General features: G+C 50.3%; 2 protein-coding genes and 2 non-coding genes across 5 annotated transcripts; 2 read left to right on the top strand and 2 right to left on the bottom strand.

The window, feature by feature from the left end:
• The first annotated feature begins 6219 nt into the window (after positions 1-6219).
• Positions 6220-6290, top strand: TRNAG-GCC. The gene has a single exon. It is a non-coding gene; the product is annotated as a tRNA-Gly (tRNA).
• Positions 6291-8275: 1985 nt separating this feature from the next.
• On the top strand, positions 8276-14330 carry LOC120647368. The gene is made up of 3 exons (XM_039924144.1): positions 8276-9383; positions 12395-12749; positions 14148-14330. The coding sequence occupies exon 1, from the start codon at positions 8376-8378 to the stop codon at positions 9327-9329; it is 954 nt and encodes a 317-aa protein (XP_039780078.1). The 5' UTR covers positions 8276-8375; the 3' UTR covers positions 9330-9383; positions 12395-12749; positions 14148-14330.
• Positions 9551-9751, bottom strand: LOC120653152. The gene has a single exon (XR_005666832.1). It is a non-coding gene; the product is annotated as a U2 spliceosomal RNA (small nuclear RNA).
• Positions 11887-16512, bottom strand: LOC120647367. 2 transcript variants are annotated; one of them, XM_039924143.1, is made up of 3 exons: positions 15353-16512; positions 12348-13992; positions 11887-12196 (listed from the first exon to the last, which is right to left on the bottom strand). In XM_039924143.1, exons 2-3 carry the CDS (start codon positions 13935-13937, stop codon positions 12047-12049), a joined length of 1740 nt encoding a protein of 579 aa, XP_039780077.1. In that variant the 5' UTR covers positions 13938-13992; positions 15353-16512; the 3' UTR covers positions 11887-12046. The 2 variants fall into 2 exon arrangements, with proteins under 2 accessions (XP_039780077.1, XP_039780076.1); XM_039924142.1 differs by lacking the exon at positions 15353-16512 and adding an exon at positions 14071-14198 and having other exon boundaries at positions 11935-12196.
• Positions 16513-26869: the final 10357 nt, after the last annotated feature.

Genomic DNA, 26869 nt, shown 5'->3' with positions numbered 1-26869 from the left:
CCACCTCACCCTACGGGAGGGGACTGACATGCACGACACATAATAAGCACATTCTACTAACAATGCAACTAATGGTATGCAACTCTTCCCGACACAACTCACAATAGGTAGCTCACTAGTTGTCAGGACCACACCGTAGCCTGTCCATACCGTGGACACGGACCATTCGAATGGATTATACACTCTGCAGAGGTCGTACACTGTACCCACACGCTCGGCTGCCCGAACGGACAACCGACATAGCCGACACCCAGCCGTGGCTCAACCCCGACTAGTCGCCCCCAAACCCTCGGGTCTGGACCAATCCAGGTCTCACCCCAAAACATATCCACCTCGGACGACTACCAGGTTAACCAGTGGGATTAGGCTAAGGTTTGCCCATACAAACTCATGTGGTCGTACTGAAAGTAAGCTAGGTGAGATGTCAAAACAACTCGGTCCTTATGGTTCACCAGGGCAGCAACCATCCCTCAACATGTCAACTCGAGCCTACCACCACGGTAGCACTCACCTGCCAGTCTACCACCACGGTAGCGCCGGCTCCAGCATACCCAGCTGCCTTGGTCTCAGCCAGATCCCTTCTTATCCTATTCTCAGCTCTGGATATGCATGACTACTCAGATGCATGCATGAGCACACTCAATCACTCAAGTACTAGTATATGTAACCGATCCTAGACCCAGGCTACAGCAAAACGTCCTCACATGGATGCAACCGCTCACGTAGGGGTCGATGAAACTTGCCTTCGCTTGCGTACGCGTCGGCGGCGGCGGCTTCCTGCTCGAGGTACGGGTCTTCTGGCTCCTTGGCAGGCTCCTCCTCGGTCACTCCGTGATCTACGGGCGAGAACGGCACAACCGGCAAACAACACAAGCAAGCAATAAAATAAGCTCAAATGGAGATGAAAATAGGAGGAATAGATAATATATGATTTGAGGAGAGTTTAGGAAAAAGAGTTTCGTGAAAAGGAGTTGATTGAAGGAGATATTGAGTTTACAGTATTGATTGGTAGAATGATTTGGATTAAGTGCTCACGGCCTGGTGGGAGTTTTGGGCCTTTATTAGTGGAGTTAATGGTCGGGGGAGCTGCCTGCCATCTCACCTTGGCGCGGAACAGCTCGAGGAAGAGGATCAATTGTTGGAGCCTCGTTTCGTGAGTGAGCTGGGCTCGGAAGGAGTGGTTCAGCTGGTGGAGCGAAGCGGCTCGGTGTGCTTGGGCTGGTGACGGGGCTCGTCACGGCCTTGCTCCTTTTATAGGCGAGGAGAGCAGCGGCGGCGTTGCGCAAGGATGGGCGACGGCGTGGGCTGCGGCAGCTTGTCGTCAACGCGAACAGTGGCAGCACTGAAGGCGTGAGCGCCGAGGCGGCAAAGCCGGCGAGGGCGCTGCAGCGGCGTGGGCGAGGTGGGGACGTGGGGGTGGGCGGCACGGCATGATGCCGGCGGCAGTACGCGGTCCCGTCGTGGGGCCGGCGTGTCGCGCGTGCGCGAGCGAGGGCGAGCGGGTGAGGCGGTTCGGCGGAAAAAAGATCTCGGCCGGCACTGTTCGTGGCGACCCCGATTTTTTTAGCGAGGTGGGTGCTGCCATGACGGGTCTTTTCAAGGTCAATGGTGTGGGTACTCTATGGCTTCCAGGGAATGATGAAGTTATGGCAAAGGAGGTAGGCGCTGTCATGATTGTCTGGGAATTATGGCATGGTACGGTGACTTGAGAGGCTTTTATGGAAAGAGACGAGATGATTTTTGTCGTGGGTGCAAGCATGCGTATGCTGGTTACTGGAGGGAACGAATGTACTAACGCAAGGCAAGAGTATAAAATAGTTTACCTAGTAGTTATGTAATACCTCGTATAACGTTAGTATTATTTTACGTTACTAGTTTAATTGCTACATAAGTTTTATTTTAGTGATTGAGGCAGCCCTACTAAGTTGAGGACCTACACCAACTCAATTCAGAGTCGGTCAGCTTCTAGTTACTTAGTGTACCGGGTCCTTTTGACGGCAGAGCCGCCTTTTGCTTCCGGGAGGCAGAGCCTACCAACAGATGAAGCTGGCTTTCGGGTGGCAGAGCCAACCTTCGATGAAGCCCAGACCCTTTTGTGATCCCGGGTGGCAGAGCCAACCTTCGATGGATCATAACTTATACACTAAGTACTAAGCTTAACCGGAAGACTAGCACTTATAAAGACGCTTACCTGTGGTTTTTGGGTTGGAAACAGCAGGATCTTGGGTTACGGAAACGGAGGGTATAGGGGAAGGCTTTTCTGGGTGGCCTTCCCGGGAGGGCACGAGGTCTTTTATAGGCGAGTGAAAGGCGGTTCGCTAGGGGGGGAGAAGAAGAAAATATCTCAGCGATGACCCGACACAGTGTACGTGACAAGGCGGTTCCCTCAGCACTTGCCAACCTGCAGGTGCTTGGATGCGGTGCTCCCTGCTCTGCACCCTTGCCCCTGCACTTGCCTGTGTGACGTGATCATTCATGGGTGGCAGTCTGCTGGTTCTGCCTGCTCATCAATGCTTGCCCGCTACTACATCCATATGGCATGAGTAGCAAAGAGAAGAGCGTTGCTGGATGCCTGTTTCAGGATGTTACACAGATCAACCCCCTGAGCATTCTTAGTGGGGATGGCACCCTTGATGCCAGCACTAATAGTCTGCTTCATGACCATGAGAGCCATGCGATCAAATCTGTCCCACTTCTCATTTGCAGTTGTACTAGCCCCAGCAGCAGGCGCAGCAGGCTTGTCCTCCCTCAGTGCAACATCAAGATCATTCCAAACCAAGCACGTGATGACCTTGCCCTTCCACTCATGAAAGTTTGCACCGTTGAGCGACTCAATGTTGTTCAGGTAGGAGGCCACGGCATTGACGTTGGTAATTGAAAATAAGATCAATTAAACTTAACTTAGTAAGCATATATAATAAAATGCAAATAAAAAGCATAATAATAACCCTACGTTGGTCTGATTAAAACATGCAATTAAATTTAAAAATGCATCACCGTTGGGAAAAGCAATCGAAATTCATCTTAATACTCATGATTAAAACAACGTTGGTCAGAAATAATCACAAGTTTACTCTAAACAAACTTCTCGTTGGTTCTATTTTTTTAGAGGCATCTCAAAGTATAGTGGTGGATTTAAATACAACACCAACATCTAAAAAATGTACTGAAAATAATGATAAACTGACTTAAATAGAAACTTAAAACTTAATGAAACGACTTAATTAAATTTGCACTTAAAATAGAGCAAAATGTACTGAAAAAACTTAAAAAAAAAAGTAATTTGCGAGCTGGCTGGAAACTTAAATGCGCAGCCCAAAGTCAACGCGACGGCCCAGCTCAGCACAGCCCGCAGCGCAGCCCGCAACGCGCGCATGCGCGTGCGAAGCGACGCGAAGGCGGCGGCCCAACCGAAAGTCGGTCCGAGGGCGAACGGACAGGCCGCCAAATCGGCCCACGGCAGGCGCCGCGCGCGGGGCGAGGGCGCCAAGCGCTCCTAGCCGTCGATCGTGATCAAACGGCCAACGTTCGCTGCCGCACCTCTTAAAAGCCCGAAATCGGCGGAGGGGGGTCTGAAACCCTAATCTTTTCTCCCCCTTTCCCGCAGCCGCTGCGCTCTCACCTGGCCGCGGACAGCAGCCGGCGACTCGCGCGCCGCTGTGCTCCTTCCTCAACTCTGGCGTCCCCTCCCCCCGTGCTTATCTGAGTGAGGGAGAGAGCGGAAGAGCCGAGCGCGCAGCATTGCCGTGGCTCGAGCTCGCTCGCCGGCGCGCAAAGCGACGCAACGGCCCAGGGCGATGGGACTGTCGCGAGAGTTCTTGCCGGCGCGCGTGCTCCCCTCGCGGTGAGCGCATGGCCGTCGAGGACCTCCACGGCGGTCCCCTGATGCTCATGGTGGAAAGGCAACCGGATCTGACGGGTCGCGCGCGAGGCCGGCCGACCTGATGGCCGGATCTGCGCGCGCGGCCTGTGCCAGCCCACTGACGGCTGACTCTCAGGTAGGGTTCTGAACTTAGGGTTAGGGTTAGGGTTTGGATGATTTGCGTGTGTAATTCGGGGTTTCTTGCAATCCATTCCCTTTTCTGAACTTACTCGTAACCCTAGCTTAGTGGATCGAATGTAAAACATGATGAATACTTAGAAAAATTTAATGAACTCGTAGATCTAAGCATTCCAGACTTACTGACTAACTTAAAATTGATAGATCTAGCGTGCTTAATCGTACTGACTTAATGAAAAACAACTAAAACATGAAACACTAGATCTAGTCATCATAACACCGAACCATGAAATGGATCTAAGTAGACTAGATCTAGGCTAACTGATACCAAATGTTAGTAAAGCATTACTTAGAACAGACTTAGCAGGATCATCTAGTCTACATAGTAGATCACATTGAGTTCACTAATGCGGATTAACATGAGGACTCGGTCATTTACCGGCGGCCGTGGTGTCCATGGTCGTCGGTGCAGTGGTGATGTGGTCGACGACAAGGGCGGAGTCGGGGACGTAGTGTAGTCGTTCCTTGAGCGACCTCTCGGGGTAACGGCGGCCTTCAGGTCGCCACCGGCACTGCCCCGGACGTGGGACTCGAGCTTCCGAGCCTTCCAGCGCGCTTAGCGATCGGTTAGGGTGGACTACGTGAGAATCACGAGATTTGGGATGAGGAAACCCTATGGAGTTGACCCTCTACTTATAGTCACGCTGTAGGCCCGGGGTCGAGCCCAATGGGCTTAGGGTTTTGCCTCCCGATCACGGCAAAACCGGACTCGGGATTTGTTTCCCGAGTACGAGATCTGGGGAATGGATATCCCCTCTGATTGCGTTGGTTAAGGATTGACCGATGTCAAACTAACAAATCCAACAGGGAGCACCGGACGAATGACTATGCAGCAGGACATACTACGATGAGACAGAGTGCTGGCACTGGCGCGTGCGTGCGTGTACTCTGTATTCCAGGCAAGAAAAGGAAAGGGGAGGATACAATACTACGTTGATGGTGATGTGCCACACTTGGATTGGATCGGAGTGGCTGGTCGAGGGCGAGGGAATCGGACAGCCTCGGGTCGATCTGTTTGCATTGTCCGGCGCAGAAAGGGAAGGCGCCGGCGCGTGCATCCGGCCGTGTGTGGCAGGGACCGCCGGTGCACGAGGGAGATGAGATCGTCAAGATCACCCACGGCGCCGCACGCGAATCTCGCCGAGGATCCTCCCCGAGGAACACGCACGCGCGGCGCCGTCGCCGTCTGCAAGACTTTAGCTGGCACGCCCAATGCTAAGTTCGCCGGCGTCGGTTATTTTCAAACCGATACAGACGCCATGGCGGCACACGATGACAGCTGCTGAATACACCTAGTCCTAGTCTTATACTAGACATCAATTAAATGCCTTAAGCGTATTTTACAAGCTAGACATGGTCTCATGTATAGGATTGTTTTCCTCAAAATTTGGCGCTTCGCAGCTACACGCATCCATGGCCGTGGTTGCTACTAAGTTATGGTTTGGTTGTGGTCCTTTTCGTTTTATTTTCTGGCGTGCATCAACCACCAAATAATGGCACCCGACGAGGAACTGGCCCGGCTGCCGGTAGATCGGCAGATAGATAGATGTCTGAATAACTCTGAACCTCGAAGCTGCAATGCAATCAGACCAAGCAGCTAGCCGCAGCTGGAGCGAAACTAATTCCTATCCCTACATGGCAGTGACCTTTCGAAGCATCGGCCCGTGTTCACAAGACCGAACTCGAAAGGCTGCCGAACCTGATGACGACATGTACTGGACTCCAAAGCCCCTTATTTCCATTTCCCAGCTTGTTTGCATTGGCTGCCTGTATGTTCTGATCTACACGGGCTCCCTGGGTCTGGGTGCTTTTTTCGCTGGGCTCTAGATGATGGCTGCAGCCTGACTGCTGAGCTGAACCATGTGGCGACGAGACGAGTGAAGCCGCCCTAGTTGCATCACTGAAGCCGGTGCAGTTGCGACTTGTGAGCTGCAGAGGAAGAAGACAGCAGCCGCAACGATAATCTAAGTGCAACCAGGCACACGACGCCACTAGCCACGTATAGGGACATCCGATCCGCCTCGTAAGCTCAGCTGCGAAACGTATGATTGTCTCGTCATCTTGTTGTCATCCAGTGCCTGGTCTGAACTGCACATTGCAGTACTGAGTACTGGGCACTAGCATTCATCTCTCCTTTGGGCAGCACGCCACGCATTACAGCACCAGTGGTCTAGTGGTAGAATAGTACCCTGCCACGGTACAGACCCGGGTTCGATTCCCGGCTGGTGCAAACTTCCTCTTTTTCATCCTTTCTTTTTTGGTCTTCCACTGCACCAGCTTCACGGTTTTTTTTTTCCTTGCCTTCCCGGCCACTGCTCAAAATGAGCCCCCATGAGCTCGGAGAAATGGGCAGTGGTGCTCCGAGAACACAAAACTGAATGAGATCTCCATTTCTCCACGAGGTCCGAGCGAGCAATCCGCCTCGCTCAGCGGTTTTTTCTTTTTTATATTAAAAAAAATTCAAAAATATATGTCTGTTTTGGAAAATTTCAAAAATATACCCTGGTCGCACTATTGGGGGGCGACAGGGGTCAAATGTAATTTTTTTTCTTTAAATTTGCAACGAAGTCCCTGGAAAAAAAAAGAGGGGGCCTGTCGCCCCCCCAACGGGCCCGTTGGGGGAGCGACAGGGTCCCTTCCGCCTATTTTAAACCCTGGCCACCATTCGCCATCATTTCATTTGTCATTTGAGCCTAAAAATTCAGGAAAAAAAAGAGGGGTGAGGAGAAGAAAAGTGGTGAAGCTCTGCCGAATTTGCGTACTCCTGATCTACAGGTAACTTCCGTATGAATCCATTGATATTTTATAAAAAATTAATTTAATTAGTGGATTAGCTGTATTAGATTTGGTGCTTTATAATACTCGTTTAGTATTACAATTTCAGTACTATTACAGACTTTTTTAAAAAATTAATTATGAATTAGAATAGAATTATGAAAGTGCCTTATTGATATTGCAGTATAAGGCAATGGCTGCCTCAAATTGTGGAGGATTTTCATGGACCGAAGAAAAATCTAGTATAATACTTGATATCATGACCCATCTTGTTATCAGTAAGAAGTTGAATCCGTTAGCGGATGGTACGATAGAGATGTTGTTGTCCAAAGTAGTAGAGTTTAAAGATTTCACATTATTTCGAGGTATTACGACGCAAGATGTAAAGTGACACCTGCTAGAACGTCGGAAGATATACATGAGAGTATGTGAACTAACGAATCATCCTAATATCATTGGATTCTTACAAAGTCTTGTAAGATATGAATGCGGCCAGAGGTGTATGAGATGCACATTAAGGTAACTCTCATTCAGTTGTAATCCCGTCAGTCATTCCACGGAATGTAGGTTGATCCTGACGAAGACATTGGCGCTATAGTGTGGTGCGTCAAATAACAAACAATGATTTAAGCAATGCACATATCGTATACCAAATCGATGCGTGAAAATATAGGTACTGTCAGAATTCTATTGTCTTATACTGCAATATCAATAAGGTACTATCATAATTCTATTCTAATGTATAATTATTTTATTTGAAAAAGTCTGTAATAGTACTCAAATTGTAATACTAAACTAGTGTTCTAAAGCACCAAATCTAATTCAGCTAATCTGCTAATTAAATTAAATTGTTATACAATATCAACGAATTTATACGAAAGTTACCGGTAGATCACAAGTGCGGAATTCGGCAAAGCTTCGCCGCTTCCCTTCTTCTCACCCCTCTCTTTTTTCTGGATTTTTTTGGATTTTTTGAGGTCAAATGAGGAGGAGACCTTTTATGGCGGCCTGACCCGGTCGCTCGCAGGGGGGCGACAGGCCCCCCTGTCGCCCGCGGGAGGGGCGACCGGCCCCCCTGGCGCCTGTAGGTTGGCCCACTGGTTGGTCGCCCGAGGGGTGGGCAACAGACTCCTTATTTTTCAGGGACTTCGTTGCAAATTTGAAGAAAAAAAATTACATTTGAGCTCTGTCGCCCCCCATAGGGCGACCGGTGTATATTTTTGAAATTTTCCAAAACGAACATATATTTTTGAAATTTATTTTTTTTAAATATAAAAAAGAAAAAACCGCCCTCGCTCGTAAGCCGTGGGCCGCTTATCCGTGGGTCGAATTTGGTGGTCTTTTTACTGGTTTATCCCTGGGCCGCTCAGTGCATTCCTGTAAGACTTTTACGGCCTCCAGATATGGGCCGTACAGCCCATATTGGTAATCCACTGCTGGAGACGAGCGGATAATTCCACCCGTCGCGAGCGCAAATGCGGCGGCCATTCCCCACCAGAAAATCCTCGCTTGCTCGGCGCCGGCGCCGCCGCATCACACCATGCTAGTAGGCTTCGCTGCCGCAGGAACCTGCCTTTCCTCTCCGGCACCGCCGAGACCCACGACTGGGACGGCACCTCGCCTCGTCTGCGTCCCTCCCCTCACCTCCAACGGCCACCGCCGCCCGCGCGGCGCCAGGCTCCTCCGGCCGCTAAGGGCGGCCCTCACCACGCCGCCGCCCGCGCCGTCCTCGCGCCCGGCGAGGGACCGCGTGATTGAGTTCGGCAAGCACAAGGGCCAGATGCTGGGCACGCTGCCGCCGTCGTACCTGCGCTGGGTCGCGGCGGAGCTCGACTACGGGGACACCGCGCCATGGGCGGGCCTCGCCCGCGACGTCCTCGGCGACCCCGTCTACGTCGACCGCGTCGAGTGGGAGCACGCGCACCGCTTCCTCCGCGGCGATGCCGACTACGACTACGCCTACGACGACGGCGACGGGCCGCTCCAGGAGATGGCCGAGCGCTTCGGGTGGGACCTCTCCGACGAGGACGGGTGGAGCCGCCTCGACGTCCGCCTCATCGGCACCTCCTACGGCGGCCGCATCCCAAGAAAGGGAGCCCGGAAGCAAAGCACCAGCAGAAGCAACGGCTCCCCCGGCGGCGACAGGAAGGGCTCCCTGTTCGATGTCGGCGCTGACCCGGACGGCGCCAGGGGGAAGCGGAGGGAGCGGATGCGGATGAGGAGGGAGGACCAGGTGAGGACGGCCAAGATGGAGATGCTGGGGGTGAATGCCGCCGGCGTGCAGGACAACGGCGTTCCGGGGTCGTCGCCGAGGAAGGCTCAGATTAGGACGGCCAAGAATGAAATTTTGGGGCTGGGTCGGGGCACCCGTGCCGGTGGGATGCTCGACGAGAAGAGGGCGGCAGGGAAAGGCGGCCAGGGCGCCGCCAACCCCTTCCCCGGCCGGCAAGCGTTCCTCGACAAGGTCAGGAAGCTCAAAGGCGATGATAGCTAATTAGCTAGCGAGGAAATTCATGGGAAGCAGGATGAGCTGTACGCGAGGTTTGCGGTAATGAAACATTTCTGCTTACACTGGGTCTATTAATCATCGATTAAATTTGGTTTGTTCATTCCGTCGAGATAGACCATACTAGATTGCTTAACACCTACTAACAATCTGAATTAGCCTATATTAACAACAGATTTAGAAGGCAAAAACATTTCAATTAGCTTTGGTTGGGGTGCGCCGGGCCCTGCCAGCAGTGCAACGGCTGGCGACACGCGAGGACCCCAGTGGCAAGCCACTGTGATGGGTCATCTCCCAAAAAAATAAATTTAATATCAAAGTGGACACATAGTCCACATATCAAATATTAAATTAATAAAAACAGATACTACACTTCATCGTAGCCCAAAAAAAAAAACCGGGAAAGGTACGCTTTGGTAGGGAGCCCTGGGTCGGCTTATGTAGCTCACCTCCCGCCTCTGGCTGGCCGATGTGGGACTAAACGCACCAAGGCGCTGCTCTGCGCGGCTGGGAGCTTAACGTTCGTGGGCTCATTTCCCTTGTATGGCCCAACTAGAGAGCAACGCCTCCAAGCCCAACGTATCATGGAGAAAAATTGTGAAGTGGCAATCTATGTATGGCAATCTTTGCTCAGGGAGTGACTACAGTGGAGTAAAAAAAATTCTTAGCATCAATCGATTTTCTATCCAATAAAGGATTGCCACGTGGAACTGCCCAGATGACAAGATGTGAGTGACGAGAAGCTAAAAATCAATCGATTTTCAATCGACCACCGACAGGGCAAATGAACTGAAAAAGTTGTGCATGCATCAACCGAAAAAATGGAAGAAGCCGAGTGCATGTTGTCAGGAAGATTCGTTAGAATAAGTGGGGTTGTTAATACACTAAATGACGTGGGCTTTGGTCTCAGATTAGTATTAACATAGCTTCACTAACTGAGATTTTGAGGACACTCGTCAGTAGGGCATCCGGCGTGATTTGCATGGGCTGCAGGGTCTGGTTGTTCCATGAACAATTTCACTTATTTCATCGGTGGGGTATTTATGCATTGGTGATTTCGTTTTGGTTAAGATCTTTGACAAAGACAATATAGTTATTTGTTCTAAAAAAGAGATTCATATGTACATCCACACACTTGTAAATGAACTAAAACAATACAACGCAGTCAGCAAGTATGACTGAAGATGTGCATGCTAGCAGCCAACTCGGCATTGGTTAAGCTAAATAAAATCAATTTTGCTGTTGAAAAATACAACCATAGCAGCACGGCACCGGGAAAAAAAATTGAAAACAACATGGAAGGAATGGCAAAGCTTATAGGGACTGAAACGAACAAAAATTAAAATATACCTTGTACCTAACCAGATAACAAAAACCTAAGAAACTTTCAAACCGGAGAACAACAATCTGCCTTGCCAAATCCAACAACAACAACAACATAGCCTTTTTTCCCAAGCAAGTTGGGGGTAGGCTAGAGATGAAACCCGAAAGAAATAAGTTTAAGGTTCAGGCATATTGATAGCTAGTCTCCAAGCGCTCCTATCCAAAGCTATCTCTTTAGAGATATTCTAATCCTTAAGGTCTCTCTTAACCGACTCATCCCACGTCAGTTTAGGTCTACCTCTACCCCTCTTTACATTGTCGACCCGCTCAAGAACCCCATTACGCACCGGCGCCTCAGGAGGCCTTCGTTGGACATGTCCAAACCATCTCAGCCGATCCTGGGTAAGTTTCTCCTCAATTGGTGCCACTCCGACCCTATCCCGAATAACTTCGTTCCGGACTCTATCCCTCCTTGTGTGCCCGCAAAACCACCGCAGCATCCGCATCTCTGCTACACTCAGTTGCTGGGCATGTCGCCTTTTTGTAGGCCAACATTCAGCACCGTATAGCATCGCCGGACGAATTGTTGTCCTATAGAATTTGCTTTTTACCTTTTGTGGCACCCTCTTGTCACAAAGGATGCCAGAAGCTTGCCGCCATTTCAAACAGCCAGCTGAAATTCTATGCCTAACATCTTCATCAATGTCGTCATCCTTTTGTAGCACCGATCCTAAATACCGAAAAGTATCCTTCTGGACCACCACTTGTCCATCTAGACTAACGTCTCCCCCCTCATGCCTAGTCGCACTGAAATCGCACATCACGTACTCGGTCTTGGTCCTACTAAGTCTGAACCCTTTCGACTCTAACGTGCGTCTCCACAGCTCTAACTTCCTATTAACCCCTGCCCTACTCTCGTCAACTAGCACCACATCATCAGCAAAGAGCATACACCAAGGGATCTCACCTTGTATATCCCTTGTGATCTCATCCATCACTAAAGCAAATAAATAAGGGCTCAATGCTGACCCCTGGTGTAGGCCTATGTTAATAGGAAAGTCAGTGGTGTTGCCATCACATGTCCGGACAAACGTCGTCACATCCTTGTACATATCCTTAATGAGGGTAATGTACTTAGTTGGGACTTTGTGCTTCTCCAAGACCCACCACATGACATTTCTCGGTACTTTATCATATGACTTCTCAAGGTCAATGAAGACCATGTGCAAGTCCTTCTTCTGTTATATGTAGAATAGGAATACACACGGCATAGTTTTTAGACATCAATGTTGGCATGGATTGAGTCAACAAATCTCTTCTATATATCGCTGTCTCTACTAGTCTATCTACATGTACATAGCGCTATATAAAGCTTTTGCAATTCACAGTTTTGGGCAAAGCTGTGGTGCCTGGCTGTGCACAATTGCTATCCCTGTTGAGAAGCATTGCAATGGTGACAGACTCGACTCGAAATAGAGGATGTACAGGTCCTCCGTGATGTTGACAAGCCTTAACATTGTCTCCTTCGCACCCTGAAAATTAATGTCAAGAAAAGATAAGAATCTGGAGACAGCTCTATTGATATCTAGCAGAAATTGTTTAAAAAAAAAGATATCTAGCAGAAATTCTGATATCTGATTGAAACCATGAAATTCTACTTCAAATAAGTCCAGGGTTAGTTACCTTGAGTGACAGCTCTACTGATCTGCTGTCCTGTGACTCATTTTCAGGCAAGGAGGCACATCCATCATTGTTCAGCACTCTTATGGGGCAGCCAAGATCCCATCCACCACAATTACAGCATCCTCCGGATCTCCATCTCTCGATGAGACCTGACGAGCCGCTGCTCTTCAAAACAGCGCCACCATGGTAACCTCTGGGAACAATTGTGGTTATACATTTTGCAGCACCATTTCTGTTCTGAACATCAGGATCTTCAGTGCCTTCTGAATGATTTAATCCTGCTTTCTCAAGGAACTTCAAGCCCCAGCCACCCACAACAGGCTCTTTCTGGCGTTTTTTCCGTTGTTCCCTCACCACAACTGCTGCTATCTCTTGGTTGGTTGGCAGATCATCAGCATCGAGGTTTGTCAGGCCTGATTCTCTAGCACTGATCATTTCACCTTCGAGTATTTCAGTTAAGTCATCAAACTGATGAGAGCAGGATTTGCCAAACCTCCAGGGATGTTTTGGGCTAGAGGAAACATTTCCTGTTCTCATAATTTCTGTCACTCTCTTGACTAGTCCCTTTCCTTTTGGAACACTACACGAACTATGCATTTGCCTCAGATAGTCATCCGGAGAACCATACAGCACAAACTCAGTTTCCAAAAGACTTGACTTGTCTGAGTTTAGCACTAAAGAACTTGACACCTTCATCTTGCCCACAAGTCTGGACACATTGCTTGAATGACCCATCCAATCTTTTCTTCCTTGCTCTCCAGAATGGATCATGTAGACATAGTCGAGAGCCCTTTCATTGTCCTGCACCTTGACTGGGTTCGCAGTGTATACTGCAATGGGATCGTCCAGTGACAATTCAAAATGAGGCAGCCCATCCTTCCATATGCATTGCAGAAGACCTGCATTAAGAGATGATGGGCAGTGTGATAAGACAGGCTGATTCGAGCCCATAGATGTCATATGCGAGCATGAGGGTGACGTCTTCTCATGGATGTGGACCTCAGCTGTGCCTTTCTTCATTGGAGATGTTCCAGGGGAGGAGGTTTCCCATGTCTCGGGAGATATAAGCTTCAGTATTTCCGACTGTGTAATGATGTGTGATTTGGACCGAGTTTTTCTCATCTTAGATCCTGCCAGGAAAGGCGATGAGTTTTTCGGTCCTGTCTTTGCACTTATAAGAGCATGCAAAGAGTCCAGCACCTTTTTTTCGGAAGGACCGAGATTTACACTCCCTTGGCTGACCCCATCAGTGATCAAGTCGTCAAGATCGTTGACATTGTGGGTTCTTGTTGGGTGCCTCAGGCTTCTGATGAGAAACTCCAAGATCATTATCTTGGCAGGAAGTGCAGGGAACAAATCTGAGTGATTTGTGTCACCACTGCACGAACAAGGTGATTTGTGGCATGACTGGCAGCTCTTGCTTTTCTTCTCATCTGACAGCAATGGTTTCTTCCTGTTTATCTGACCCAAATCAGACTGAACATCAGATGCAGCAACAGTTGGGTCTTGATTTTCTTCTGTCCTTCCACTGAACTCTGGAATTGCATCCTCATGTAATCCATTTCTCCTATCCATGTATCCGAGTTCCATCTCGGTTCAAGAACTAAAAGATATGGAGAAAATTGCAGTCCAACAAGTCTGTCACCTGCACAGCAGTAACATACGAACATGTTCAGCCCACAGAAAACCAAATGTGATCAACAACCATATGCTTTAAACTTACAGAATTCCTGGTTGGCTGTCTCTGATAAAAGGGACAGTCTTTTTTTCTGAATTTTAACACTACTCCCTCATTTGCAGTTGAATATATGTTGCGTGAAGAAAAAAGATAACTGGTTCCACAAAAAAAATCTGCCATGTCGATCATACAATGAAGCAAGGGACAGGGTTGCAGGGTTGCAGAAGGGAGTAAGGAACATGTACCATGATTCATGGTTGACCAATTAAATTGGATAAAAAATTGCAAATGATTAACAGCTGCCAGAGAAGTTCCCATGTGATGTCTTCCATTTAGTCAATTTTTTTTGTGGAACATCCCTTGCTCAAAATAAAGCTAGAGGCAGCTATACCCAAGAGTAGTGCATGAGTGCTCAAAGTAAATGCTCGACATCAATTGTAAGTTGTAACCACAAGATAAAACGTTCTTCCCCCAAAATGCAAGCAGCTAACCTCTGTCCTTGGCACATTAACTTACTCTCGAGTACTAACAACATATAAATGGCAGTTACACCACATATTAACACATCTTTCGTACTATGATTCATCGCGTACACTCCATTCACAACTAAGGCAGTAACGCATCAACATAAGGGAACAGGTCAGTATTAACTGTACCTTTTTTGCTTAAAATGCAAGGCTAATTCCCTGCCGTCTCGGCTTTTCTATGAAACCAGTGGATAATGGGTGCCAAGGACAAGGAAGCTCTGCTGGTACTTTTTGAAAATAAGCTCTGGTGGTACTTACAAACACATTCTGAACTAGGAAGGACAGTGTGTTGAGACATGGGCTCATTCTCTGCAAGTCTGCATCTCTGGTTTTGTAGCATAGCATTAGGATGACCAGAGGAAATGTACAAGTACGGGAACTGCTTCAGAAACCTCAAATTACTGACCACCGATCCTCTGAAACCCCAAATAACTAGCAGGAGTCTTCAATCACAAAAGGAAAGGCATAAAAAAACAAAAGTTGCATCCGTGCCCACGCGGCAAAAGAGTGCTAAAGCCCAACCGAAAAAGGGTGACCTTAAATGCATTCATCACTGGCGTAAAGAACGGCCAGGTTCACCGGAAAATCACTTTGTTGCACCGTGCTGCCTTTAGCACGACAGCAAAGGAAAGCCTACGGGTTAAACTTAGCCAACTTTCCTCTCAAAGAACAAGAAAGAAACCACGAATTAAACACCCTTAATCTACAAAGCAACCGAAGCTGAATAAAACAAGCTAACGATTTCGTCATTTCAGTCACAAGGTGGAGAAGAGAAGTGGAGGAGGCATCAGATTCCTCACCTAGTCACCTCAAGTTCCGAGATCGACAGGCAGCATCCAAGGCTCGCCCGAAGCAAAGCGCTGCCTCCCAACCTCCCAGCACAGACGAGATGAGTTCTCCTCTTCTTGATCCGAGCAGAGCTCGTCTTGGAAGGAGCAGGAAGACTGACGGGCCTATGTGCAGAGTACACAAGAACAGATGAAGAAGACGGACGGCCGGGAGTTATATACTCCGAGTCCAAGAAGAACTGGGCCAACCAACAAGAGCTAGCCGATGACTGACCAACCAAAACTAGAAACAAGATTAGGTGAAAGAGGACCCAGGACCTAAACGAAGCCGCTCTCAACGGGAACGACCAAGACCAACAGGAGCATCAAGCCGAGGCAGAAGCCGGCCACTTACTAGAACAAAGCGGAAGAGACGAAGCGCTCAGCTTTTCTGCGCTAACAGCACCCCAAAACCAGCAAGGAGATTGAGGGGCAAACGGGGGAATCCCCAGCCAGAAGCGCGATGGCCGGCCAGGGAAGACGAGGACGGAGAGGAAACGAGACGAGAGGAGGCCGGCCTGACTTGACTTCTACGAGAGCGGAAGGAGGGGCAGGCAATAAGGCGAGAGGCGTCAAGGGAAAAGCTGCCGCCTTTACTCCTCACAACACTCGTCTCGGCAACGCGTGGCGCTACAGTTTCCTTCCATGCCCGGCTGCCTGCGCCTACGCATGCAAGCTACGAAACAACCGGCCGAGGAAAAGGGCCGGAGCGCCTACCGGACCAGACAGAGAGAGGCGTAACTCCCCCTCGCCATTAATGGCTGGTGGAGAACGGCAACAGCGAGTTATGGCAGGCCAAGGGAGGGAAGCAGAGAGCGTCAGCGAGGCGTAACCGAACCGAAGAAAACGGCCGGGGGGAGCCCTGGAATCTGCTAAAGAACTGCGATCTGGTGGGCAAGATTGGCCGGGATTGCCGTGAAGGGGACGCGGACCATGTGAAGGTGGGAAGACTACTACTCCGTACTACTAGACCACAGCGGCGGCCGAGAAGTGGCTTTGAGGCACTAAGGGCGTGTTTGGTTCGTGGCCTACGGCGCCACACCGCGCCACACATCCCGCGCCGCAGGTGTGGCGGCCGAATCGGCCGCCGCAGGTTAGGCGCGGTGTGGCGCCATAGGCGCCAAACCAAACATGCCCTAAAAAAACCTGGCTTTGGCGCTGATTTCTCTGGAGTTCAGTTCCCGGCCCGCGTGTATCCTTCCTCGATTGCGTGCTGCTGGGAGTGGGATAGGTTCTAAATTCTGGAGCAGAAGCTGTAAAGAAAGGCTGGAGCCGGGATTTATTCCACGTTCCCCACTCGGGCCCGGAGCGGTTAGTGTGTTGGAATTGGGATTGGATTTTTGATGGCGCTCCAGCTCGCCTGACGACGGCGGCTTCCGCTGCTGCATCGTGCTCGTGGCCGAACGTTGCGGCTTGGACTTGGCCGTAGTGGAGGGGGGCCGGCAGGCAGTGGAAGAGGACAAGGACAGGGGGGCGACGGGGTCGGGGATGGTGGTGGTCGCTGGTGTCACGAGCGGGCCGAGCCACGGGGAAAAGCGGAGGGGAGGAGGCGCGCTTGTTTTGCGCGTTGGACCCTTTGCAAAATGGCGGTACCAAAAGCCGGTCCTTTTTGTCATGGTGCTGAGCACCTGCTTCTGATTCGCAATTCTTCAGCGCTCGCACCTGCAATTTCGCTCTGAAACTGAATTTTCCTTCTCCAAAAAAAGGAGAGAAATCAGTAGGGCAGGACAGTGAGTGCATGTGATGCGCAAGGGAGGGGCCATTGCAGTGGGGACGCCGCTGACTTGACTGGCCAGTCCTTCACTCCTTTGGAAGGGCCAAAAAAAAATCAGGAGCAGCAAAAGCACATAGTTTCTTCTGAACTGTAGTGCCGTGTGCCGAATTTGTCCATGCAATGCGAGGAGATGCGCAAATGCAGGCAGGAATTGATCTGGGATGAGATGACGGATGGGTGATGATAAGATCATAAGAGAGTGCGACGTGTACGTCTAGCCATCCTTGCTCCTGTCTATTCGTCGGCCCGGCCAGCCGGGCCTCGAGGCGCCCACCACCGCCGCGCTAACGGCCACTTCCCCGGCCGGGACCGGCCGCGCGCGCAGCTGTTGCCCAGCCAGCACAGCCCTGGTGTCTTTTTTTTTCCCCTTCCGCCAAGTTTCTTCGCGTCTTCACCAATTAAGGGACCGAAACTGCCGACCAGAGAGGGATAGATGGGAGCCGATCCAAATTTCTCCGAAATTCGAATTGTCGGCCTATATCCCAAAATCACCGCAAGCCCTTCAACCCAAGTCAGCGAGAATAGCTATGGACCAGCTATCTAGAAGCAGAAGACCCAGGTTGCAGCGTGGAAGCAAAACGAGTGAAACTTCACAAATTGCAGCACAGCACACACAGACTGGTCTGACCGGTGTACTGGACCGATCTGACCGGTCGGGCTGGGAATTTCAAACTGCAGACCGGTCAGACGAGATGCTCAACACACACAAGTGAATCTCAAACAAATTTCATCCATTAATCACCGAGGAATTCACCTATACAAAGGCTAGAGCCATCCGCCCATCATCCACCCACTAGATTGAAGAGAATAGCTATAATCTAAACTCTCTTTTCGTTGGAGTCCTTGGCCCTAACCTAGAGCAGAGGCGGGGAGAAGGAAAAACTCAGAGAAAACAAAAGACTCAAGAGACTCCACCAGCCACGGGCTGGTGGGGGGTATTTATACCCAGCTGCTGCGGCCAGACCGGTCAGACCGGTCGGGTCAGCAGCACCCCGCTATACAGCCTCGATCGACGGCGGAGCTTCTTTCTTCGACTCGAAGTCTTTGCTGCGATGCCGCCATATCGACGAAGATCCGGTCCGCGGTTTTGGAGGGTCCGCGAAACCCGGGTAGGTGGCCGGTTTTGAGAAAACCGCCAAAACCTCACGCGCGGAAAGATTCCCGCCTCCACACCGTGGCCCTAGACGCCGTTCCCGCCTCGGCCTTCTGACGGCCCTAGACGCCGCCCGACGCCCGTCACCTCCTCGCCCGCAGCGAGGCCCTAGACGCCGTCGACGCCCGTCGCCTCCGTCAGTCCCGAGACCGACGCCCGTGCCTCCACGACTTGGCGTCTTCAACCGCCGTCCGCCTTCTTGGTTTTGTGGCGCAAATCAAGAAACCCGTCTTCCGTCGCCGCTTGCGCCCTCGATCCCCTAAGACAAGGGCAACAGCTCAACACAATCGATCAAAAGCCAAAACATGACTCCTCAAAGAACAGAGGTAACGCTCGACGCAGTCATACAAGAAGCAGAGGGAAAACGAGGAAAACCAGGAGCCAAACCAAAGCAGAAACTCCCCACGCAATGTTTTTCCCTCTCACAAGTGCAACTCTCCCAAAATGATGCACTCTCAAAGCCCTGTGCACAACACGTTTTTCAAAAATCAAACAAGTCTCCTCCTTGTTCGTTCACTTCTCTCAAAATTCTCCCCCTTGTTGGCACATGCACACATCAAGCCTAAAAAGACCTAAAGCTCCCCCTGAACAGATGCTATGCAATGAATGTAATGCAGGAGGTGTAAGTGAAAGCATTCAGGGATACAAAGATATGAGAAACATCTAGTCACAAGCATGTGTGCATCCATAAACAAGACCTGCATCTAGCTCAACAGGGTATATCATATCAGTCTAGAGCTAAGCAAGTTCAGTTTAGGAGAAATAAAAGCATCACCCATGATCTAGCACTAACAAGTAGGGAATGAAAAGCAGTGCTACTCAAACTCATACTGGTGAGCCAAACCAGCCAAAACAAGTTGCCAACATTCATTTTTCAATCAAATTTATATCAAGCAATTCTTAATGCCAGGGGTTGAAAGCTTGTCATGCTTTACTTAGCAACAAGGCCAAGCCTATGCCAAAAGACAATCAGAAGCTTAAAGCACTCGTTTCAGTCATGCACAGACTTGCCCGGGTTCTCACAAATGCAAAGTGAGCCGTCCCGAAAGCTCGATCAGTGCGACAAGCAATCCCACCTGGATCTTTTCAATCCATTTCAAGAACAGTTCAAGCAATTTTAACAAATTTAGATCATTTCAAGTATGAATTGCTGAACGAAAAGCCACACTAGCATGAATAAGATAGCAAAGCATATCAACACGCCCTAACATGCTAGTAGCCAAGACAGGGTGATCATGTTTTCATATTTTCAAATCAAAATAGCTTAACTCAGATGATGTCATATACACAATGGAGCAAGCTATACATGATCAAGTTCATCAACTCACACTAGTAGGCACTAGAAGATCATAGCAATGTATACAAGAATGCTAGTGCAAGTGAGACAATGCAAAATGCAAACATGTACAATGCATATGCACAATGCAACTACCAAACCTAGAAAACAAAGAGAAGCAAATAAAATCTACAAAGCTAACCAAAGAAAAGTCAGCAATCAAAAGGGGTAACAAACCCCAAGCTCCCCTCGCAAGCGAGCAAAGGTGTCCTGCTCAAGCGGTTTGGTGAGGATATCTGCGGTTTGCCTCTCTGAAGGGACATGGATCGGGTCTATGTGTCCTCTCTCATGATTGTCTCGCAGGAAATGGAATCGGGTGTCTATGTGCTTGGTTCTGGAGTGTAGGACAGGGTTCTTTGCAATGCTAATGACTGACATATTGTCTACAAAGATGGGAACCCTACCGAAACTCAAGCCATAATCCTGCAAGGTTTGTTTCATCCAAAGTATCTGGGAGCAGCAGCTAGCAGCGGCAATATACTCAGCTTCTGTGGAAGAAAGCGCTACGCTAGCCTGCTTGCGAGAGGACCAAGACACCAAAGATGTACCAAGAAATTGACAAGTGCCGGATGTCGACTTGCGATCCAACCGACACCCACCGAAATCGGCATCAGAAAAGCCCACCAAAACCAGAGAAGAATCCGCAGAATACCAAAGACCAAATTTAGGGGTGAATTTCAGATACCTGAAGATGCGTTTCACCACCTGCCTGTGGGAGGTACGCGGCGAAGCCTGATACCGCACGCCGAGGCAGATGCCGAACTGGATGTCCGGTCGCGTCGCCGTCAGGTACAGGAGAGAGCCGATCATGCTCCTGTACTCCTTCTGGTCCACCGCCTCGCCGTCCAAGTCCTCATCAAGCGCGGTAGATGTGCTGATCGGAGTCGGCTGAGGAGACAAGTCACTCATGTCGAACTTCCGCAGCAAGTCTCTAGTGTACTTGGCTTGATGGACAAAAGTGCCCTGAGGAGTTTGCTTTATCTGCAGCCCGAGGAAGAACAGCAACTCACCCATCATGCTCATCTCGAACTCCCTGGACATCTGCTCAGAAAACTTGGAGACAAGAGCATGAGAAGAGCCACCAAAGATAATATCATCCACGTATATCTGAACTAAAAGAAAATCAGTGCCAGATCGCATGAGGAACAAAGTTTTATCAACATATCCCATTTTAAAGCCATGAGCCAGCAAAAGGGTTTTCAATCTATTATACCAAGCTCGAGGTGCCTGTTTCAAACCGTAAAGAGCTTTCTGAAGTTTATAAACACGGTTTGGAAACTTGGGATTTTCGAAACCAGGGGGTTGCTTCACATAAACTTCTTCTTCAATAAAGCCATTCAAGAAGGTAGATTTAACATCCATTTGGAAAATCTTAAAACCCTTGGAAGCAGCAAATGCAAGAAAGATTCGAATAGCTTCCAATCGAGCAACAGGGGCAAAAGTTTCCTCAAAATCAATACCCTCTTTTTGGCAAAACCCCTGGGCAACAAGACGAGCCTTGTTCCGAACAACCAAACCATCCTCACCCTGCTTGTTTTTGAAAACCCACTTCGTTCTGATGGGATTACAAGCAGGTGGAGGCTCGACTAAAACCCAAACTTGGTTTCTTTCAAAATTTTCAAGTTCCTCATGCATGGCATTGACCCAATTAGAATCAGAAAGAGCGTGTCCAATATCCTTGGGCTCAAAAGAGGCAGCAAACGCTGAATGAGCAAAGCCAGCGATACTTGTTACCTTGGACTTGGTGACTCGCTCGTTGAGATCACCTAGCATCTGTTGTGGTGGATGGCGACGTTGAATGTGTCGCGGTGCTTCCCGTGTCGAAGTCGGCTCCTCCTCAACCAAAGCTGGTGCCTCCTCAGGTGCTGCTAGTAAAGCCTGAGTCACCTCCTCGAACAGCCCCCGGGAAGTAGACGTAGTCGGGTTGGGGCCGTCGTCCTCATCCGAGCTCGTGGCAGAGATAGCTGGGTCCACAGCACGCGTGGTAGCCTCAGTGTCGCCATCTGCAGCTTCTTCCTCCTCATCTTCAAAGATGGAGGTGCCGAGCTCATCATCTCCTGCAACTTCAAAGACAGAAGAATTGCACGGTGCAGTCTCGTCGAAAGTGACTTCACAAGTCTCTCCGACGATGTTAGTATCAATAATCAGCACACGGTATGCTCTAGAGTGAGAAGCATAACCGAGAAAAATACCGTCAGACGAGCGAGACTCAAACTTATCAAGATTTCCATCTTTCAGCACAAAACACCGGCAACCAAAAACTCTGAGATGATCAACACGGGGCTGGCGTCCAAACCGCAACTCATAAGAAGTCCTATGCATGAAAGCATGCAAGAAAATACGGTTGGACACGTAACAAGCGGTGTTAATTGCCTCAGCCCAGTATTTGCGAGGAGTCCTATGCTCATCGAGCATCGTCCTCGCCATCTCAACCAGCGTCCGATTCTTCCGCTCTACAACTCCATTCTACTGTGGAGTGTAGGGAGAAGAATACTGGTGTTCGAGCCCTCGATCACTGCAAAAGGATTCAAAACGAGCATTTTTGAATTCTGTGCCATTGTCACTGCGGATCGCTCTCATGGCCTGGGGTAACTCGTTTTTCAACCTCAAGATCAAGTCTCGAACAAACTCGAAAGCCTCATCCTTGGTTCTCATGAAAAAGACCCAAGAATAGCGAGAAAAGTCGTCCACAATCACAAGAACGTACCACTTCCCACCAACAGACATCACCCGAGAAGGACCGACAGTGTCCATGTGTAGCAACTCTGCAGGGTGAGATGTCATCACCTGATTAACAGGTGGATGTGAAGTGGCAATCATCTTCCCGTGGCGACACGGATGGCAAACAAGGTCCTTTTCAAACTTCAATTTGGGCAATCCTCGGATCAGGTCAAGTGAGCTCAGTCTCGACAACAAGTCAAAGCTCAAATGTCCAAGTCTCCTATGCCACTTCCACAGATCAGAAGAAGAACCAGCCATCAAGCAATGAGAAGGGCCAAAAGGAGTTCCAGAGAAGTCAACCAAGAAAACCCGATCGCGAGGTGTAATCCGGCAAACCAAATCTCCCCTGGAATCCAAAACACTCGAACAACCCTCCGTAAAGTGAACTTCAAACCCCTCATTAAGAAGTTACGAAACAGAGAGCAAATTAAAGCCAAGATTCGAAACCAAAGCAACTTCTCTCAGGGTAAAGCGATCGAAAACTCGAACAGCGCCAAGTCCACGTACCTTTCCTCTTCCATTATCCCCGAACACAGTGTATTCCTTTGAGCGCATCGGGGTGAGGCTGGAGAACTATTTGTCATTTTCCGGTCATGTGGCGCGAACAACCGGAGTCCATGATCCACCTGTTCTCCAAGCCTCCGACCTCTGAATCTCTCTCGGATCCAGGAGAAGAGCCGGAGTGCGTCGGTGTAGCATGTCCACTCGAAGACGCACGAGCACCATCGGCTTCGCCCGCCATGGTGCAGAAGCTCTTGCGCCGACCGGCCGCCAAGCAAAGGGCGATGAAGCCGGTGGCTTCCTTGTCCCGCTTCTTTTTTTTCTTGTCGTCGTCGTCGGAGGTCGGTGAAGAAGAGCGGTCGGTGTCGGAGCTCTTGTCGAGGTCGCTGAGCTGCGCCAGGAAGGCCTTCTCCCGCTTCTTGGCCTTGTACTGGAAGCGCTTCTTGAGCGACTCCTTGTCGAAGCGTCCTCCGCGGTCACGACTGCGGTGCTTATGGCGCCGACGCTGCTTGTTGGAGCCTCCCTCGTCGCGGTCACGGTGGCGGTAGTAGTCGAAGGAGTTGTTCTGGCCACCGCCGGACTTCTTGGGGCAATCGGCGACGAAGTGGTTCAGATCGCCGCAGTTGTAGCACCCGGGGTTCTTCTTCCTCTGCCTGTTGTGGTAGACGCGCTGGAACTTGCTGATCAGGAGGCACAAGTCGTCATCGCCCAACGTCTCCAGCTGCTCATCTGAAACAGAAGGCAAAGAGGCAAGAGAAAAGCCAAGAGCAGAGTTAGCGTTAGAGCCCGATCCACCACCTGGGCCAGTCACAAGAGCGACGCTCTTGGAAGGAGGGGCACCATTGAGCTTGGCTCGTGTCTGGTTATCCACCTCTGTGGCCTTGAGCTTGCTGAAAAACTCGTTCACCGTCAGAGTCTCATAGCCAGCAGACTCAATGAGGGTGTTCACCTTGAGATCCCACACAGAGCGATCAAGTGCGTAAAGCAACTTAAGGGCCTTCTCGTGCTCTGTGTACTCAAGGGCACCAGCAGATCTGTTCGCATTGACTTTGTTCACAATCGACTGAAAACGACTGAACATCAAGTCAATGCTCTCACCCGGCTCCTGTGTGAAGTTCTCGTACTCACGCCGGTGAGTCTCGAACAGTCTGGCCTTCACCTAGGGTGTACCATCGTGGTAGTTCTCAAGGCACGTCCAAATTTTGTGGGCTTCCTGAAAACCCTGGACGCGTGAGAACTCCGCACGAGAAACGCCAGCGAACAAGGCATTGACGGCCTTGGCGTTAGCCTCGTGCTGGGTCACCTGGAGAGGTGTGGTCCGAACAGCCAGCACCTCGTAAAGGTGATTCGTGGTAATCTCCCAGACATCGGCTCCCATGCTCTGCAGGAAGGCTCTCATGCGAACCTTCCAGTAGGTATAGTCCTCGCCGGAAAACACCGGGATCTTACCAAGACTCGCCATGGTCGCCGAGTGGTTTTCGAACCGGTTAAGGTACTGAAAACCTCAACCAAGCTCTGATACCAATTAAGGGACCGAAACTGGCGACCAGAGTGGGGTGAATGTGAGCCGATCAAAATTTCTCCGAAATTCGAATCGTCGGCCTATGTCCCAAAATCACCGCAAGCCCTCCAACCCAGGTCAGCGAGAATAGCTATGGACCAGCTATCTCGAAGCAGAAGACCCAGGTTGCAGCGTGGAAGCAAAGCGAGTGAAACTTCACAAATTGCAGCACAGCACACACAGACCGGTCTGACCGGTGTACTGGATCGGTCTGACCGATGTACTGGACTGGTCTAACCGATGTACTGGACCGGTCTGACCGGTCGGGCTGGGAATTTCAAACTGCAGACCGGTCAGACCGGTTGCACAGACCGGTCTCTCCCAGTCAGCCCGCCAACAAAGCTCCAAATGTCAAATCTCGAGCAAACGAAGTCCAAATCCAACGAAACTTGGAGGAAAGATTTGTAACTACCCCGTGAACATATCCCCAAAGGATCTCACCCAAAAGATTCACGGATCGAGAGAAATCGAAGAAAGATCAAAGAGGATTGGGGTTTTCTCAAGAACACAAAATCGCTAATTAGTGAGAACTCTCGATTCCAGTAAGTTTAGCACACGGCTAGAAGGATTAGAATCGTCACAAAGAGTCCATCAAACCACGAATACAAGGGTTGATCTCCTCCAAACAAGAAACACACCAAAAGAGGAGAATTAAACCCAAAACGCAAGAGAGAAGGGGAGGACGAGATGCTCAGCACACACAAGTGAATCTCAAACAAATTTCATCCATTAATCACCGAGGAATTCACCTATACAAAGGCTAGAGCCATCCGCCCATCATCCACCCACTAGATTGAAGAGAATAGCTATAATCTAAATTCTCTTTGTGTTGGAGTCCTTGGCTCTAACCTAGAGCATAGGCTGGGAGAAGGAAAAACTCAGAGAAAACAAAAGACTCAAGAGACTCCAGCAGCCACGGGCTGGTGGGGGTATTTATACCCGGCTGCTGCGGCCAGACCTGTCAGACCGGTCCAGGGGACCGGTCAGACCGGTCGGGTCAGCAGCACCCCGCTGTACAGTCTCGATCGACGGCGGAGCTTCTTTCTTCGACTCGAAGTCTTTGCTGCGATGCCGCCACGTCGACGAAGATCCGGTCCGCGGTTTTGGAGGGTCCGCGAAACCCGGGTAGGTGGCCGGTTTTGAGAAAACTGCCAAAACCTCACGCGCGGGAAGATTCTCGCCTCCACGCCGTGGCCCTAGACGCCGTTCCCGCCTCGGCCTTCTGACGGCCCTAGACGCCGCCCGAGGCCCGTCACCTCCTCGCCTGCAGCGAGGCCCTAGACGCCGTCGACGCCCGTCGCCTCCATCAGTCCCGAGACCGACGCCCGTGCCTCCACGACTTAGCGTCTTCAACCGCCGTCCACCTCCTTAGTTTTGTGGCGCAAACCAAGAAACCCGCCTTCCGTCGCCGCTTGCGCCCTCGATCCAGGAGTGGACGCCACAGCTGCCGCCCGGTCCGAGCTCCGGTCCCAGCTGCCCTTCACCGCCGTCCACCGCACGGTCCATCGGCCACAGCACCTCCACGGCAGCTCCCCGTCGACACTTGACGCCCGTGTACCTGCAATCCAAAGACCAAGCGCACGATCACACCGCACGGTTGACAATTCACTCATCACAAATAGCACGGTTGACAATTCACTCATCACAAACAGGATAGAATACTCAACATTCCTCACCAGTCACTGAGGCGCCGCACGATCCCCGCAGTCACTTCTGCACCGTTCGAGCAAGATGAGTGACACGAGGATCCAAGCCAGGAAGGAAGGAGCTCGTCTGCTTTGGCTTTGGCTTTGGCTTGACCGCCAGTTCGTCGACCTGGCTCCAGCAACGCGCCGTCTCCTTCCTTGCGAGTTGTGACCGGCAGGCAAGGCGGTGGACAATTGGAGTCTACGGTGAAACTGAAGGGGGTGGCTAACGGACGGACGGACGAGGCGTGTACGTTCTGGCGGACCTGGAGAGGGGTTTGAATTCTTCAGAGGAGCGTTGAAATTGAACACGCCCGGCCGATGGTACTTTGGGTGGTTCAGACTGTTGCGGCAAGTGGTGTGTGCAGTGCACTACCGGCGAGAGAAGGACTCTTTTTATTTCTTCAATTCCTGCAGTGCTTTTTTGAATCAATGCGCTGTGCGCTGTGCAACGGAAGATAGTGTTGGGATATCGTTATTTAATCCCCCAAAAAAACAATTTTCCAAAGGAGAAAATTGGAAACGGAAGATTTAATTTTTCCTAAAAGAAAATAGTAACAAAATCCTGGCCAAATCTAATTCAAACTTCAAACTTCAAACTTCAAACGGACACGCTGCAGCCTGCAGGCAGGCAGGCAAGCAGGATGTGACATCCAGCAATCTCAGTTCTCATGTTCCAACTCCCAACGGGAGTTCGCCGGGTAACGTCTCGCACAACTAGAGCAGGCGTGACGAAGGGACGGGATGGTGCGTCGTCGC

Source organism: Panicum virgatum, chromosome 9K, assembly GCF_016808335.1.
Source record: "Panicum virgatum strain AP13 chromosome 9K, P.virgatum_v5, whole genome shotgun sequence".
Taxonomy (NCBI): domain Eukaryota; kingdom Viridiplantae; phylum Streptophyta; class Magnoliopsida; order Poales; family Poaceae; genus Panicum; species Panicum virgatum.
The sequence above is the reverse complement of the archived record's forward strand: the minus strand, read 5'-3'. Positions and strand labels throughout refer to the sequence as shown.